At 32.3% G+C, this 16,581-nt stretch overlaps 3 protein-coding genes across 3 annotated transcripts; 1 reads left to right on the plus strand and 2 right to left on the minus strand.

Moving 5' to 3' along the window:
• Positions 1-8: 8 nt before the first annotated feature.
• LOC25500758 (ribonuclease 2) lies at positions 9-5,782 on the minus strand. Its single transcript, XM_024773232.2, has 9 exons — positions 5,475-5,782; positions 4,529-4,557; positions 4,176-4,249; positions 3,589-3,690; positions 3,471-3,474; positions 3,078-3,169; positions 2,149-2,310; positions 1,832-1,931; positions 9-390 (listed from the first exon to the last, which is right to left on the minus strand). The coding sequence occupies exons 1-9, from the start codon at positions 5,687-5,689 to the stop codon at positions 344-346; spliced, it is 825 nt and encodes a 274-aa protein (XP_024629000.1). The 5' UTR covers positions 5,690-5,782; the 3' UTR covers positions 9-343.
• A 2,550-nt stretch (positions 5,783-8,332) lies between these two features.
• LOC25500759 (uncharacterized) lies at positions 8,333-13,583 on the plus strand. The gene is made up of 2 exons (XM_024771754.2): positions 8,333-8,684; positions 13,120-13,583. The coding sequence occupies exons 1-2, from the start codon at positions 8,481-8,483 to the stop codon at positions 13,129-13,131; spliced, it is 216 nt and encodes a 71-aa protein (XP_024627522.1). The 5' UTR covers positions 8,333-8,480; the 3' UTR covers positions 13,132-13,583.
• Positions 13,584-13,756: 173 nt separating this feature from the next.
• LOC25500762 (uncharacterized) lies at positions 13,757-16,538 on the minus strand. The gene is made up of 5 exons (XM_013589247.3): positions 16,243-16,538; positions 15,867-15,945; positions 15,409-15,599; positions 14,176-14,245; positions 13,757-14,074 (listed from the first exon to the last, which is right to left on the minus strand). Exons 1-5 carry the CDS (start codon positions 16,384-16,386, stop codon positions 13,920-13,922), a joined length of 639 nt encoding a protein of 212 aa, XP_013444701.2. The 5' UTR covers positions 16,387-16,538; the 3' UTR covers positions 13,757-13,919.
• Between the last annotated feature and the right edge of the window lie 43 nt (positions 16,539-16,581).

Genomic DNA, 16,581 nt, shown 5'->3' on the forward strand with positions numbered 1-16,581 from the left:
AAGGTATATATGATGATATTAAAGGAAAATGTTTTCATTTACCACAACTCATTATGATACAATATATCTTATTGTACATTCTTTCAATGATAATGATAAAGAAACATATACAACCCAACCCCCCCAAAATAAAGCAGTGCACTGAGATAGATCCAAGATAATACTTTCAGCAATCTCTTCATTTTTCCGGCCAAGTTTAGCAGGTATATGTCCAGTTCTTCACTTTATCCAATTTGTTGTCTCCAAATTGATAAATAATACAATGTCCAAAGAAATCCATGTCTCTGACTTTGTTTATTCGCATGGTACAGAAATTTACAAATAGGAGCACACTGCCGTAACCTTAAAGAGCTGCATCATTTGACTCCCAACTCTGAAGTCCATCACGACCTACAGATGCAGAGATTATTAGTATAAAATAAAATTGATAAAATGAATTACACAGTGGTCAATGTTTTACACAATTTTGGGCTACCAGATATATATCACAATAAAAACAATGTTCAACCCCCAACCCATAGAATGATAGAAGTTATCAACTAAGTAAATATTTAAAAATGCACAGTGATATTCACCAAAATTAAAAAATAGGCAGTAATAAAGTAGGCAGCCATAAAATAGCAGCAGATTACCAATTATTGACTACCTAGACTGAAGTTGAGTCAAAAGCAGACCCTCCTTTTCTAGGACAGAGTACCTTTCCGATCCTCCAAACTAAATATTTTGCACGCTAAAATACGCTTTTGGTCGCTTGAGTTATTTGTAGACTTCACATTTGTCCTTTAAATTTTATTTGTATCGTTTTGGTCCCATAAGTTACAAACGGTAGACACTTCGGTCCCTTAAGACACTTTGATCCTTTAAATTACAAATATTAGACATTGACAGAAAGGACCAAAGTGACTGATATTTGTAATTAAGGGACCAAAATATCTAATATTTGTAGCTTAAGGGACCAAAGTATCTAACGTTTGTTGTAACTTGATACAACGAAAAAACTTAAGGAACCAAAGTGAAACAAAAAAAAAACTCAAGAGGACAAAAGGTATAATTTAGCCTATACTCTATCTATTTCCACAATCTGATTTTCAATTTAAGGAGAAGTCATGAAGCAACTAAGTTGGACACCGTCTTAGGATCTCAGGAATCTAAGAGATGCAAAGATATTGAGGAGTCCACTTACCAATTTAAAATACCCAACTTCAAATTTCTAGATATATACCCTCCTCCCTTCCACATGCTATCACGTGATACTCTCAAACGTGATCCATTTGAGCCACAGGCAGCAAATAGGCGGGTGTCTGTGGTAATCTCATACACTTATCAAGCATAGGGATCTTCCACAGAAGACAATATTCCCAGGACACTTTTTGGCTTCTCTGTGGTTTATACCCAGGACAGCTAAGGGTGTTGTGATTTTGGATTTGCGAAAATTGGAAAGCCTTGCTTCATACTTAGTTCACCCCAAAACCACTTTCTGGGTTCGCTTTGATGTTGAAGTATTGATTTTTATTTGAAGGATTTCTTATCATTATCCCTATTTGTACTTTTTTCTCTCTAATGAAATTTCTTCTTCTATCTGAGAATAAATAAAATTGTGCTCTTTCTCGGTACTACTGATATCTAGAATACTTGTGAAATAGTACCATCAAGTTTCTTGTTCAGATTTCAAGAATTGACAATGGTGTGGTAAGCATTGATCAAATCATAATAAGCATGAGTACCATGAACCAACTATCCTAAAAGCACAACTTTCTAGGATTTAGAGTTAAAGTCAAGAACAACTGAAAGTCTGAAATATGGCATAAAGGCCAAAGAGTAATGAGCTTACCAATTGATACAGTTTCTGGCAAGCTAACATATTTAGGACATGATGCTTTTTTAGTAACCATGTCAATTTTAGCGTCTGCTCCAATAGCACAATCACGTGGCTGCAAAAACAAATGGGACAAATATACTAGAGTAAGTATGGTGGCAAATTTAATGTTTGAATAGGATTAGTAAACCATTCTAAAGTACAATATAATGAGAATTCTCTCATAGTTCCCATTAAAGTCTGCTTAATCAGGGTGAGTTTATTAGAAATCATGGGACATCTTTTAGTTTCTTATATGCTGAGTCTATTACAAATTAGAGCAGATTTCGAACCTTGAAGTCCTTATAGAAGCATAGACGAAGTTCCTCTATAGCACCTTTTGAGCAAACTATTTGAGGAGATATATGGAAAGCATTCTCAATGGCAGAGATAATGCCTCCGAGGGGATACTTTTCTGTGTTTGACGGAACATATCCAGCATCATTTAGAACGCTCTGAAAAATGTTAAAATAAAAACATAATAGTCAAAAAATGTTGTGATGCATATGCAATTAGGCTTTTGGTCTTTACAATCAAAGGTTTTGCAAATACAATTGGTAGTCATTCCAAAAACAGAATAACCTCCAACCGCAGTACCCTATAAAAGAGCAGCAAGGAATTTATATAACACCGCCTACAATAGATAAGACAATGCGCCTAGTTGCCAACAACTTTTTTATAATTTCAACTTGCATGCATTTGTTTGGACAATACAACAGCAATAGGCCAACCCTAAATCCAAATAAAATCTACTATCAAAGCATTCTCATATGTATACAAAGGCACCAAGGTCAAAGGGACGACTAATTGAACAGTTCATCGATCAGAAGACAAATTTTATCAACTGGAAGGACGATCGGTGAATAAATGATTCATTGATTAATATCCAAATCATATCATGTTGAGGGGGATCACTGGTTAATCAGTAGACAAAATTCATTTGTTTTTTACTGTGTTGGGAAGGAACGAGATGAAAGTAAAATAATAACAGCTACATGGACTGCAATTGTATTTTCTAACTTCTAAGTGCTAGTATTCAGCCAAGCAGGTTTGATATTTAATCTGGTAGGAGAAATGAGAATTAGACATGTGACCAGAAGCAGAAATACAATCAGGTATATACTTCTCATCCTATTTTGATTATTACTCCATGCGAGTTAATTAGCAGAGAAAAAAATATAGAAATTTATGTGTAACAAAAAACTATGCTCCAGAAACTTACTGTAACGTTATATTTGAAATAAACATTCAGCGTTGTCAGGAAATAATCATATTCATTATGAAACACAGGAGACGAGCATGTACCATGCTTTTCTGCAAATAAAATTTCAATATTAGAATATTGGAATATTGGAATATTAATACAAGAAAACCAAAAGATTTTACCTCAAACAAAACGCATAAAATATTTAAACCAAGTGACAGAAGAAAATTTTGTAACTAAAAATAAATGTTGAAACTTTGAAGACTTTGTACTTTACCAAACTAATATTCTATATAACCTACACAAATTGTTTAGAAAAACAGTCAACAATTACTCTCCAGCAGCAAGAGTAAGACATTGAATGAACTTCTTAACTCTTGTAAGTGAGAAAAGACTATAAAAGATTCTTACCCCACTGCGAATGTGCACCGACATGGTAGTCCCAGAAACATAGACCATATCAAAAAATAAGTTAGATTTGATAATAATTTAAGGATAAATGAGAAAATAAGTAATTTTAAGTGACCACCTCATGACCCCAAAATGTACCCTTTCCACCACTGCATGATGATGGTGAGCCACAGCTCAATGATGGCCAATATTTCTCTAAAGCCTCATTCAATGTTGATATCTGCACACATAAAATGAAAAGGTAAAACTTTGAAAAGTTGAAATGGAGTGCTAATGCAACAAATTGGATTTTTTTTTTATATTTTTTATCAAACTGCAACAAATTGGATTAAAAACAAACTCAAAGTTCTAATGGTGGTATAGATATAAATGCAACACTAACACAACCAGAATGTAAACTAAACTTAAACCAGTGAAAATTTCAAAATAAAAAAATAAAAATATGCAGTTTCAACAGCTAAAAAAGTGTTTTTTTTAATGGCAAATGTTAGTAGTTAGTAGTTCTTGAGTTTCATCAATTCAAAATTATTTATCAATAAGTTATCGGATAAAACTAAAAATTATTACTAGAACTTCCTGCTATAACTAAGCAAGGTAATTCAATTTTATTTTGTCCAAAATTTGTCAGTCCAAGCATGAAAAGTTGAAAACTGATACATATGGTTTGTAATGTAATGATTTGCACATTATGGTCGGAAATTGTACCTCTTTTGGATCAAAATGAGATTTAGTGCAACAGGATGGCCAAGTTCCATCATTGTAGTCAGGCCAGAGTCCATCTATTATACAAGCACAAATAATGATCAGTTAAGATAATTGTTGTAGGAATATCCATAGTCCATACACAGAAGAGACACAGGTTGGTATATAGTTTACCTCCATAACAGATTTTGATTTTTACAAACAAAAGAACTCCACAAATCATAAGTAGAATTTGATTCAAAACACATACAATACAATTTTTTAAACCCAAAATAGACAGGTAAACAAGAAAGAGCCATTTCAACATATCTAAATTATCAATGTAACAATAACAAATTTGAAAATTTCAAACTCACGTATTGTGAATATTCCGGGAGAATTGGAGCTGAAAAGGAGCAAAAGAAAAAAACAAAATTAGCTATCAGAAATTTAACAATGTCACTCTCATATCAAGTATTTTTATATAAAATGCAAAATTAAAACCAATTTCATTCCACAAGTCCATAAGTATAAGTGGTATTAAAACAATAATAATCCAAAAAAAATTCCATAAGTATAAGTGGTATTAATAATGTAATTACATTTATTTCAAAAGTTGAATCATTCATTTATATAAGATTTAAATATGATTTTAGTTCTTGCAATTATAGCATTTTTTAATTTTAGTCCTGTAAATTTATTTATTTTAGACCCAATCTATGCAAATTTAGAAACATGGGACTAAAAGCAATAGTTTCTGAATTTGTAATGACTGAATTCAAAATAAAAAAATAAAAAATAAAACTTAAGAGGACCAAGGGTCTGTTTGTTAAGACACCTATTCGAGCTTATAGCTTATAAGCTCATATGACTAAAAATACTTAATGAGTTTATAGCATTTTTGGGTAAGTTAGTTCAAGTAGTTTATAACTTGTCATTTTTTACCCCTGCAATCTTAATTGAAAAAAATTAGGCTAGCTTATCCGCTGTGAGCTAGCTTAAAAAAAAAAAAAAAACTATAAGTTAGCTTATAAGTCATCCAATATAAGCTAGTTTGTTAGCTATCCCATATTTTTATCAAACAGAGTCTACACCTTTATATAATTACTACTGACGACCAAAAAATGAGATGGTAATTTTGATAAATATACCTTTTTTAAATCACAAACAGATTACTTAAACAAGTTAATTCAACTTAAGATATGACAAAAATGAATAAATTAAACCTAACAACTTGGTAATGTTGAAATAATAATTAGATATTCATATTGAAATGAAAAATGAAAAAATGGAAAATGAAAAGGAAAAGGGGAAGGTTGTTACCCTCTGCAACAACCATTATTGGCACAGCAATGGCGCGTGCGTTGACAAAAAGTACCAGGCCATTGTAACGCCAAAGCGAAATAATCAAACTCTCTTTGCTTTCCTCCTCCTCCACCACCACGCTCCAGCTCATCGGAGGCACGTGCCGGAGAAACTGTTCCGGCGAAGACGACGATGAGAGAGAGGAATAGGCATAGAAGAGGAGGAGAAGACATTGTTGCGTGATGCGTTTGGGTTGGTATCAGAAAATGCAATGAAATAGGAAGGACTTGGTTGTTTTTAGATTGGGTAGTTACGAATTAAGCGAGTTTGTTTCGTTATTTATTGCATTAAATTCGAGGTTTCCACGTAATATGATTCTCTTTGTTTAGATATTTTGTCTTCTCACGTAATTTTAATCAATTGGCAATTTTAATATTTTTCATTTCATCAAATTTTTTTTTTTTTTGTTCTTATTCTTATAATACCCTTACTTATTTAGTAATTTGTTATGGTATTATTGACGATTAATAATTGATGTTGTGTTGGATGTTAGAAAATGATAAGTTATTATTGACAATTAATTAAAGTTTTTCTACAAAAACACGATAGGTAAAATACTAAAAAGAGAAAAATTGGAGTTGAATCTTCTAAAAGAGATTGTTCATGACATGATAAATCGATTTTAAAATATCAAACTAAAACATGTCAACATTTACTATGCAGTAACGCTCCAAGTAGATGGATTGTTATTTAAGTAACCATGAAGTAAAGTGTAGACACCAAAATGTTTCGCAATCTAGGGAAATTATTGAAGTATATAAATGGTATTATGTTAAATTGTTAATATTTTAAAATATAAATTATATTTTTCTTTTTCAAAAAAATATAAATCATATTTATATCGGAAAAATGATAATTAATTTGAGATATTCTAAACATTTCTTCTTTTTTTTACGGATTTTCTAAACATTTCTTTCTTTGGTCAGTAAAAATTTGCTTGTTATTTTTTTTACGAAAAAAGGTTGCTTGTTATTAGAAATTGAATTTTCTCACTGCAAAAAAAAAAAAAATAGAATTTTCTATAAGCATATTCCTTTGTACCTTTTGAGGATGTCGTATTCGCGGAAGTAGACAAAAATGGATTGCTCAATATAGTAAGCTGGTCCATAATTACGATTTTTTAGGATTAGTTTTTTTTCTAGGCAGTTTTAACTTTTAAGATTGACGATGGGACTACTTTTTTAATATTGAATTATATTGAGATTGACTAGTAAGAAAATAGATTTTCCAAAAATAGTACGTGGAAGACTCACAAATGATACAACAGAAAGTATTTATAAAAAGTTAAAAATATACTCGGTCATCAGAGGAACATAACATATGCATAAAATATGTAAGATTTAGGTTCAAATCCTGGACACCACCAAAAAAAGAGGAACATAACATCTGCAACGAAAATATTCATTTTTGAGTTTAAGTGAAAATCACACTACAATCATTTATTAATAATTTTTAACAGTGGCATCTAATAAGTATTCAGTCCCTCCAACCATCTCACACAAATATTTTTTTAGTAATTTTACACAAATATCTTAAACAAGAGTCATTAATCATCTTTCAATAATTTTATATTATTACATTTTATTTATAATATTGAAAAATGTGAATCTCACTTAAGAGGTCTTCATTGAGACCTTATACTTAATAGGTATTAAAAATTATTTCTCCCAACAACGTACTTAATAGATATTAAATCTTGAAATTTGAGACACCCTTATTGAAAATGATCTTATGTTTTATATGTATTCTGGTTCTAATGTTATATCAAATAAGGTGTTGTCTCTTTCTCTATTCTTCCGAAGTCCACAAACCCCTTCCCGATCAAACTCTCAAAAAATGCATAAAGTTTTGTTTGGGAGCTACGAAGAAAATGGAGGAAGACTTTGAGATTATGAGAGGAAGAAAAAAAGGAGAATTCATCGATTAATTATTGACACTTTTCTCGATTAGTATACAAAGGAAATGTATAGAGTAGTATAGACCTCTTATATCATTTTTTTTTTGAAATATATAAAGTAGTATAGACCTCTTATATCATTGTACATAGAAAAATCGAGTTTGATTATACCACTATAATCGTTGAGATGAATTCAAAATATAGTTTGGGTTGAGTCTTAAATGTTAGTTAAAAATTCTACATTTGATTGAAACTTTTCACCTTATTTAAATAAGTAACTTTGTAGAGAATGATAAGAGAAAACTTCTAATTAATATATTTTTCATTTTAAAGTATTATAACAAGATAAATGGAATTGAATTTTCCTATAAACATGCCCTTTTCTAAACCTTATAGAATAATTATGTGTTTTTATTGTGGTTTAGATGTTGAACACCACGAGTTATAGATATGAGATTAATGGGCAGTTGAGGGACACGAGTGTCCTAGATGAGATTTGCCCCTCCTGCATAACATGATAAGTATCATTATGCCTCTTGATGAAATATGACTGTAAATATTGGTCTGGGGGGCCAAAATGCAAAATGGACAGTACTTAGAGAGCTGAATTGTTTTTATTTTGTTAGGGGCCAAAATTGCATTTTTATTGATACTTAGGGGGCCAAAACTACTATTAAGCAAAAATTTATAAGGACTAAAAGTTGAAGAAATTTTTTAGAGAAACTAAAATAAAAAGATGATATATTTGTAGGAATTAAAAATATATTTAACCCCAAAAAAAATATTATTAAAAAATTTAAAGATAGTTAAACAAATTTAAATTTGGCTTTTTAAAAAAATAAATAATAATTTGGCAGAAAACTAAATCCCTATGCTAAAAATTCTTAACAGAGTTCAAACATATGATCTTGATATATTTATCCAACGGCCAAGATTCACGCTACAGCAAGCGTAGTTAGTAGAGAACGACGTCGTTAACCTGTGCGGGTTATCTCAATCCACCACCATCGACACGGTGAAGCTCTGTTGTTCTACGGCGGTGACATTTGGGAAGAAGAGAAGTAAGGATGATTCGAACTCGATTGCTATGGTTCAGCTTAGGATTCACCACTTCAGCTGCGGTTGTTTCCCATTTCGTTTGGAAGGATCTCTGGGTTGATCGTCACGCTTTATCTTCTCACGTAACTCAACAATTCGACGCTCTTCAAACTCGAATCTCAAATCTCGAATCCAATTTGCAGAACCACACTCCTGTTTCCAATCATGATCAGGTATTTTCCTTAATTGCACCAATCAACAACAATTCAAGTTGTTCGCTCAACACTAGGGTTGCATTCTTATCATTATTTTCATTTTCATTTTCATTTTCATTTTTAACTGATTTAATTGACAATCTAGGATTTGCACCAAAATTTAAATTGTTATTCATAATATTATCAGAGAGGAGTGTTTGCATTACATTCTTTGAATTTCATCCGAACTCTACCATTTTAGGAATAAGTGTTAAGAATTCGAAATATGACCTAACAATGTGTTTATAAGTGGGAGTTATAAACCTGTTTTGTAGGGTTGAGTCAGACCCGACGAAAATTCTAAAATAGTATCCGACCCAATTAGGCCACTCGCTCCTGACCACTAGGGTTACACTTCAGATGATCGATCCTTGGCGTGAGTGTGTATGTTGAGAGAGTTCCACATTATATGAGATATAGCCTGAAAATGTGTTTATAAGTGGGAGCCAGTCTCTAACCTTCCAAGTCAACTTTGTAGGTTTGATTTAGGTTTGATAATCCATATTGTAAGATTTTTAGAGTTAGTTGGAACTGTTAAAGTTGGTTATGATATTAGTTATTTTGTTAGGTTTAGTTAGCTTAATTAGGGTCTCTATATAATAAAGTGTATCCTACACTATTTGTTGGGTCTCTGTATAAAGTGTATGCTACACTCATTGTAATCAAGTTTTTTCATTTTATCAATTTCAAATAATAAATCCTTCTCTCAATTAATTTTTCTCTTTGTTAGAATCTACCATCTTTCTCAATCATAATTCTCGCCAAATCGGAAAATGAGACTCACATGATTTAGTAGAATTCACTTGAATTTATTTAAGGATAAAACTTATAAACAGTTCCCTAGGTGCTGTTTTAACTGTTTTCCAATAAAATTGAGACAAGTGGATTACTTATTCCACGTCTGACCCGCTATCGAAACTTTGACCTTAAATCTATATCGCTTCCGTTAACCCTCTTGCCTCCGTTAACTTCCAATGTGAAAGTTGCCTGAAAGACTCCAATTCACAGGATTCACTTGCAACAACCACCGACAACCATGGTATCTCAAAACTACAATTAGATTTTACACCAATTTTTTTTTTTTTTTTTTTCAATTAATGAAACCTCTTAATTTACCTCTCAAAACACCTCTACATGTTTCACTTTTTTTCAATCAGATTTTTATTTGGGTCCTCAATGTCTCTCTCGGGATGTGCCATTGCAAGATTCAAAATAGGATGTGAATGTTGTTGAATGATTTGTAAGGATTGGAAGATCCTTAGTCAATTGCACAGCAAACGTGATTTCATTAAAAATAGTAAACGAAGATAATCTCCACTGTATCAAATACTTAGCATGTCTCACAAAACAAAAAACCACATAGATGTAGAAGGGAGGCCATGGGCATTTGTTGGAGGTGACAGAGACGCAGTAGCTCCTGGGGAGGATGCCGGCACGAAAGTTGGTTCGTAGTTGATGTTGGTCATGCCAGGAAGAAAGTTGGGCTTTAATTGTTTCGTAGGTTAACAGCCGTAAAGAGAGAGTTAACGAAAGATTAGATGACTATATTAAGAAATCCACTTGTCACAAATTTATTGGAGAACAGTACCAACAGCACATAGGGAACTGCATCTAAGTTTTGTCCTTTATTTAATAAAGAAGAGAGTCTAGAAGAAAAATGAGACCAGCATGATTTAGTGGATTTACAGAAATTTTACTTAATATAAGAGTCTTGAAACAAAAACAAATAATTGAGAATGTCCTGTTTGCACTCTTCTTATTAGAATGTCCTGAATTTTATGAGCTTAACCTCGCCTATTGATTTAGGATGCATGTTATTTTCTGCATAAGCTTAGCAAGCGATGACTTAGGAAGAATCACTAGTCTTTTGCAATGGACTATGGAAATCACTTCTTATTCATACCAAGTTTTATAGTTATCGATGCGGATACTGGTATTCTGATACTAAAAAGATTAGCAAGATGAAAGCATCCTCGGACCAAAAAGTCTCATAAGCCTTACACTGCTACACCTTACCACCATTGGTTTACTGCATAATGTGATACTCGTTAGTAATAAAAGGTAGCCTAGTATTTTGGTTTATAAGATTTGGAATTGCTATATCTAGGAAAATATTTGGTTTGCATCAATTAAGGTGAAGATAACAGAAACTTGTGTCTGTGGGTAGGTAAGTGGGAAGAAAACTGGGTTCTTTTGAGAAAAGGGGATAAATTTACGATAAACTGGTGCTCTGAATCCTATGATTAAAAGGGGGGAAAAACAGTGTAATTTAGTTCTTTTTTTCATAGAACAGCTGGCACAAGAGCTTTGCCTACATTCTCTATAATCCCACTGACCCTTCAATCGTACCAACTAACCAATAATTTTGCAATTTTTTGAAGAGTATAATAAAATTTCTCGCTGAATACGTCAGGCTAGGGCTTTATTATTTTAATTGTTTTCATCTTCAATTGTAAGTGAGAAAATTGACAATCTAGGATTTGCATCGAAATAGAAATTATTAGTAATATTATTAAAGAAGTGTTTGCATTACATTCTTTATGATGCCTTTGCTATTGATTGAAATTCACGTGAACTCCACCACTTTTGGAATAAGTGTTTAGACTCCCACACTGTATTGAGCTATGTGTTTATAAGTTAGGTCTAACCCAAATTTTAAGATGGTATCAAAGTCTTACCAAGATTACCACTCGGGTCACGCTCTAGATGTTCGATCCTTGGTGTGCGGGTGTGTGGTGAGAGTCCAAAATCAGATAAGGTGTAGCCTGAAAATGGGTTTGCAAATTGGAGACATCCCTCATTTTTCATTTCAGTTTTGTTGGGTTGAGTTAGGTTCAATCAAATTTTAAGATTGTTGGAATTAATTGGAAATTTTTAAAGTTAGTTACATGTTGGTTAGATTTTAGTTATTCTGTTAGAATTAATTAGGATTGCTATATGAAGTGTATCCTACACTGGCAATCAAGTTTTCTCATTATATTAACTTTCAAATAATCAATCTTTCTCTCAATTTATTTTTCTTTTTGTTGGTTCTATCATCTTTCTCAATTTTAAGTCTCATTGAATTGGAAAAAGAGACTCACATGATTTATTGGAACATAATAAAGGAGACAATCTAGATAAAAATAACAAATAGAGAATGTGTTACTAGCACTGTATTTCTTATTATTAGATAAATGAGGAAAGGTGTTGATGGTTGTGGAATAATATATTATATTTGATTTTAACCTCGCCTAATGGTTAAGATTTGTAAGAAAATTAAGAAAAATTCCATTGCTATGTCAGCAGTATGTGTGAATTTTGACTCTGGTGTGGCGTGGGATGGTGTTATCTTCTTTATGGCATAGTTTTTTTTTGTCAAGTTCTTGAAGCAGTGACTCAGAGGAAGCATCTCCGGTCTTTTGAAATGGAATATGGGAATCATGATTTATTCATAGCAAATTTTATGATTGTTGATGTGGATGTTGATATTCTGATTCCGATATTCATGGTGGAAACAATCTGCATCTTACACTTTGAAAATATTTAGCAGGATTAAAGCATCTTCAGATCAAAAAGTCTCATAAGCCTTATAGTGCTACCCCCTACCACCATTAGTTTACTGATACATTAGTAATAAAAGGAAGTTGAGTGTTTTGATGTATAAGATTAGGAATTGATATATCCAGGAAAATATTGGGTTTGCATCAATGAAGGTGAAGATAACAGAAACCTGTGTCTGTGGGTTGGTCAAGTGGGAAGATAACTGGGTTCTGGTGAAAAAAGTGGATAAGTTTAAGATAATGATTCTCTGAATCCCTGTGATGAAAAGGAACAGAGGAATCTCTGAAAAAACATTAGGAGAGATTATTAAGAAAAACTTTGTTAGAAATGGTTTTGCTAAACATTAGCCTTTTGATAGAGCCAAATGCCATTGATTAATTCATCATGTAATTGCCTAACTGACCCGCCTAATGGAATAAGGGCATAAGGCTTAGTTCAACCATAAAAGACACCACTTTCATCCTATGAATCATGATCTGTTAGTGAAACTATGAAATTCACTACTTTTTTTTTTTATGCGTCTGGTGAAAGATCTTTGACTACATTCTTTTTAGTCCTGCTGACCCTTTAATTTTTCAATTTTACGTTGAGTGCTTGAACATCTGGAAATACTAATCTGGAATCAAAACATATCACACTTGAAGGATTTGAAACTAGATTCTACCGTAGAGGGTGGCACATATTAAAAGTATATGTTCTTTCCATCTAGACTAAACCAATAATATTTTCTGATGGTAATTAATTAGAGTTAGAGAGATAATTTGGGAGATGGAGATTCAGTTATGATTATTTTATTCTTACAAAGATGTTCTTGTTAGTTCTAATTTCCGTGGAAGTGGTGTATTGATGATGTTTTTCTTCTCTTTGGCAGGTTGAAAGTTAGATATTCGGCTCCAGTAAAACGTTTTTCACAAGGATCTCAGAGCTATATGCTTGGTTCAAAATGTTTGTAGAGGAAATGTCCATAATAAAACAGATTGTTGAGGCAACCTTAGAATTCTTACCCTGCTTTTTTATCTGTCTCCCCAAGAGATTCCCCCATACTGAGGGAAGAAAGAAATGAGTTCAGCAAAACTTACTATTCGGTGTTTACCAAATATTAATTTTTTATTCATGTTTAGTGACTTTGACCACAAGTGCTTGGATGTTTGCTTCAGTACAAGAGCTTGAGCTTTTCTCTATTGCCATATTTATTTCTGTTTAGCAATTTCAACATTGCAGAAATGAGTGACATGAAGAAACTAAATTTGAAAGTGCTGTTAAAATTTCAAACTGGCGAAGTATTCTGTGTATTGATTTTTCTCTATTTTAGGTTGTTTTACGAGTTTATATGTCTGAGCAAAGCTTCCTTATAAATTTTGTCAATGTTTTGTTTATATATGATACTAAGAAAACTTATTCAATTAGGAAATCTGTTCTCCTCAACATTTCTCATTAGGCCATGTGACAATCTGAAATGAGCTTAAAAAAGTGTTTTTTAACCAAATAATGATCACAAACCCAGGCAATGATCAACAAACGTGTTCATAAAATCATATACAATTAGTTGCACATTGATCAAAACAACACTTTATATACCATACACCACATAGTCAATGAGCCAAGGTACAAGAGAATGGTGAAATGTATGCTACATCATTTGCAACCAAAATGAAAATTTGTTTATGAGAATCAATCTTTCCATACAGGAATAATCCCTTGTGCTGCCAAACGTTTTTCAACCCAAAAGACAATGAGTTTTGAATTAACTTTCTTCTCATCAACTAGAAACGGTTCAACAGTGCTAGCTCCTGAGTTATATGATGACAGAGAAAACCCCTTTGGACCTATTCAAGCACGTAATGATGGTGACATTTGTTAATAAGTGCATTTAACTCAATGTTAGTGAGAAATTACTTTCTTAATAGCAAGCACAAAATGCTCATACCTGTAAGTCCTGTGGGAAAGAAGGCCCAAAATGAATAGGGATTGCCTTTTTTCAGAAATGAACCTTCCAACTGTCGGTCATAATATCAGATTAATCAAATGTTATAAGTAACTTGTTTCAATAATTTGAAGCTCTTACTAAATGAACATGCTTGAAAAGACACTTATAATGCATCTGGAACTGCATTTAGAGCACAAAAACATGTTTTCAAGGCTCAAGACTTAATTTCGTGATATTTTTAAAATGTTAACAGACACTTTTCCTTTATTTTTCAACTATGGTTTGGGGATTGAAACATGGTTTTGATAGAAGGAACTTTATCTAGCTTTTGATGCAACTGACTAAGGCAACTTCTACACCGTGGAACATTATTTGAAACTGTATGAAACTCCAATGATGACTTACGTTACGTCGACTCCTAGAAGTAAAAGTTTATGGTTTTTCTTGCTGTAAAGTCTGAGACAATGACTAATTGGTGTCAGTTTCGCAAAAACAAGAGAAATGCTCCTCAAAACATAACTAGTATGTGTTTGTCATTGCTTTTGTCAAATTGACATCGATCAAGTCATTGTCTTAGTTGTGAGGATGAAGAGGACCATGATCATCTACTTCTGAAGGACGGAGAGCCGTTGATATTTTGTGCAATTTTTAAGTGTCAGTCCATTATGGACTGCCTATCAAGAAGGTTCACTGTAGAACTTGCCACAAATAAAATCTAAACATAAGTCGTTTCATTTCAAACCAATTTTGTAAAATCAAGTTAATTTTGTCCAAACACATACTTAAGGCATATTAAGATTCATGTTTTTGAGCTCCTAACCCCCTTTGGAGCTCTCAACTTCTCAAGTGTGATTTCCAAACCAACTTGTTTGATCACTTCTAATCAAACATGATTTTACTTCTGAGACGATGTTAGACCGAAAAGTGAACAACTATAATTTTGGTGTTACATTGGAAATTTCATACTAAACCATACTACTAACTTGCTTTTGAAATAAAAAAATTCAAACATAAATCGTTTTACTACAAAGTAACATTCAATTAGGATCAAAATTGCAAAATCAAGTTCATCGAACACTCTTCATAGTTCATTTGAGTTTTGCTGATCCTAGCTGAGAGTTGGAGGATGGAAGGGGAATAGGCCAACAAGGTACCTTGTTATATAGCGTAGATCGCAATCATTACAAAGAGAGTAATTTGAACAGACATAGAAAGCATAGCTACATTACTAACCTTATTGTCCTGAAAAACCAGCTCAATATCAGAGAGATCTTGTTGGGCTTCTAATATTGCTTTCAATGAAGGAATCACATCCTCCTCCATCATCTGAGGTAAAGGCTTAACTGGAGCTTTAGCAGGAGTCTTCTTTACTGCTGCTGCTTTTGGAGCTTCTTCCTTTACCTCCTCCTTTGTTTCAGCAGTAGCTAAAACCACAAATTTTAATTACATTACAGTTTCAAAACCAAAATTAATGATTTAATTTGTGCACAACATCAAGCCTAAAAATGTTTTATATACGAATCCGATCATACTTAATCAGTGTGACGTTCCTAAAACATCTTTACAAATATCTATGAGAAAATATGTGATTGAATGTATGTGCGAAACTTTTTTACACTGACGTAGCATACCAATTAAACTAACAAAATAAACCAAACCTAAGTTTTGATTATGTTCATTTAATAACATACCTGATGTACTAGTAGATGATTCTTGAACTGCAGAGCAAGTAATCTTGTTTCTGCTTACTGCTTTAAATCTACTTGCAATCTGCAACACAAGAAAAGAAACATAAAAATTAATCATTTGGTTACTTCAAAAACAAAAGCAGTAAATGTAATTGATATATAATATTTTAGTTGCATAAGTTCAACTTTAAATTAGAAGAATCTCATCCAAAACTTATAAAAGTTGACTTAAAAGTTAAACTTAGTTCTTATCTATTGAATGAAACGCGCACGCGTGCGCATGTACATGCAATATATATACGCATAGATAGATAGACAGACATATAGAATAAATTTTATTAATTGATAAATTAATATGAGCTGCATAAATGAGACATACCAAAGGTAATATTGGTGATGATGTTGAGTTGGGTATGACAACATTTTGAGAGACATGCAAAGAAGAAGAGGTTGAAGTTAAAGAACACAAACGAAAGCTAGAATCTCCAAGTGCTCCACCTCTTAACAAAAGTGCCATTTGCATTATGATTCTTGTGTGTTCTTTTCTTATTATTTTTTATTTTCTATTCCATTTTCTGTTACTGGTTTATTGATGGTTTTTGTCAGAAGCATACGTTGGAGGAACAAAATGAATGAACCTTCTGATCCACATGGTTTTTGAGACAATATGTGCCACTGATTTTTCTGCCTCTTCTATCTATCTATTTAATTTAGAAAC

Source organism: Medicago truncatula, chromosome 8, assembly GCF_003473485.1.
Source record: "Medicago truncatula cultivar Jemalong A17 chromosome 8, MtrunA17r5.0-ANR, whole genome shotgun sequence".
Taxonomy (NCBI): Eukaryota; Viridiplantae; Streptophyta; class Magnoliopsida; order Fabales; family Fabaceae; genus Medicago; species Medicago truncatula.

Bases quoted from the DNA above. Each gene is read 5' to 3' on its own strand.
- LOC25500758 (XM_024773232.2), bottom strand. From the start codon at position 5,689: ATGTCTTCTCCTCCTCTTCTATGCCTATTCCTCTCTCTCATCGTCGTC. The intron at 4,250-4,528 runs GTGAGTTTGAAA...CTTGTATAATAG, and splicing joins TCCCGGAATATTCACAATAC to ATGGACTCTGGCCTGACTAC. The intron at 3,691-4,175 runs GTACAATTTCCG...TTATGTGTGCAG, and splicing joins CTCATTTTGATCCAAAAGAG to ATATCAACATTGAATGAGGC.
- LOC25500759 (XM_024771754.2), top strand. From the start codon at position 8,481: ATGATTCGAACTCGATTGCTATGGTTCAGCTTAGGATTCACCACTTCA.
- LOC25500762 (XM_013589247.3), bottom strand. From the start codon at position 16,386: ATGCAAATGGCACTTTTGTTAAGAGGTGGAGCACTTGGAGATTCTAGC. The intron at 15,600-15,866 runs GTATGTTATTAA...TTGTGGTTTTAG, and splicing joins ATCATCTACTAGTACATCAG to CTACTGCTGAAACAAAGGAG. The intron at 14,075-14,175 runs GTATGAGCATTT...GTGCTTGAATAG, and splicing joins CTTTCCCACAGGACTTACAG to GTCCAAAGGGGTTTTCTCTG.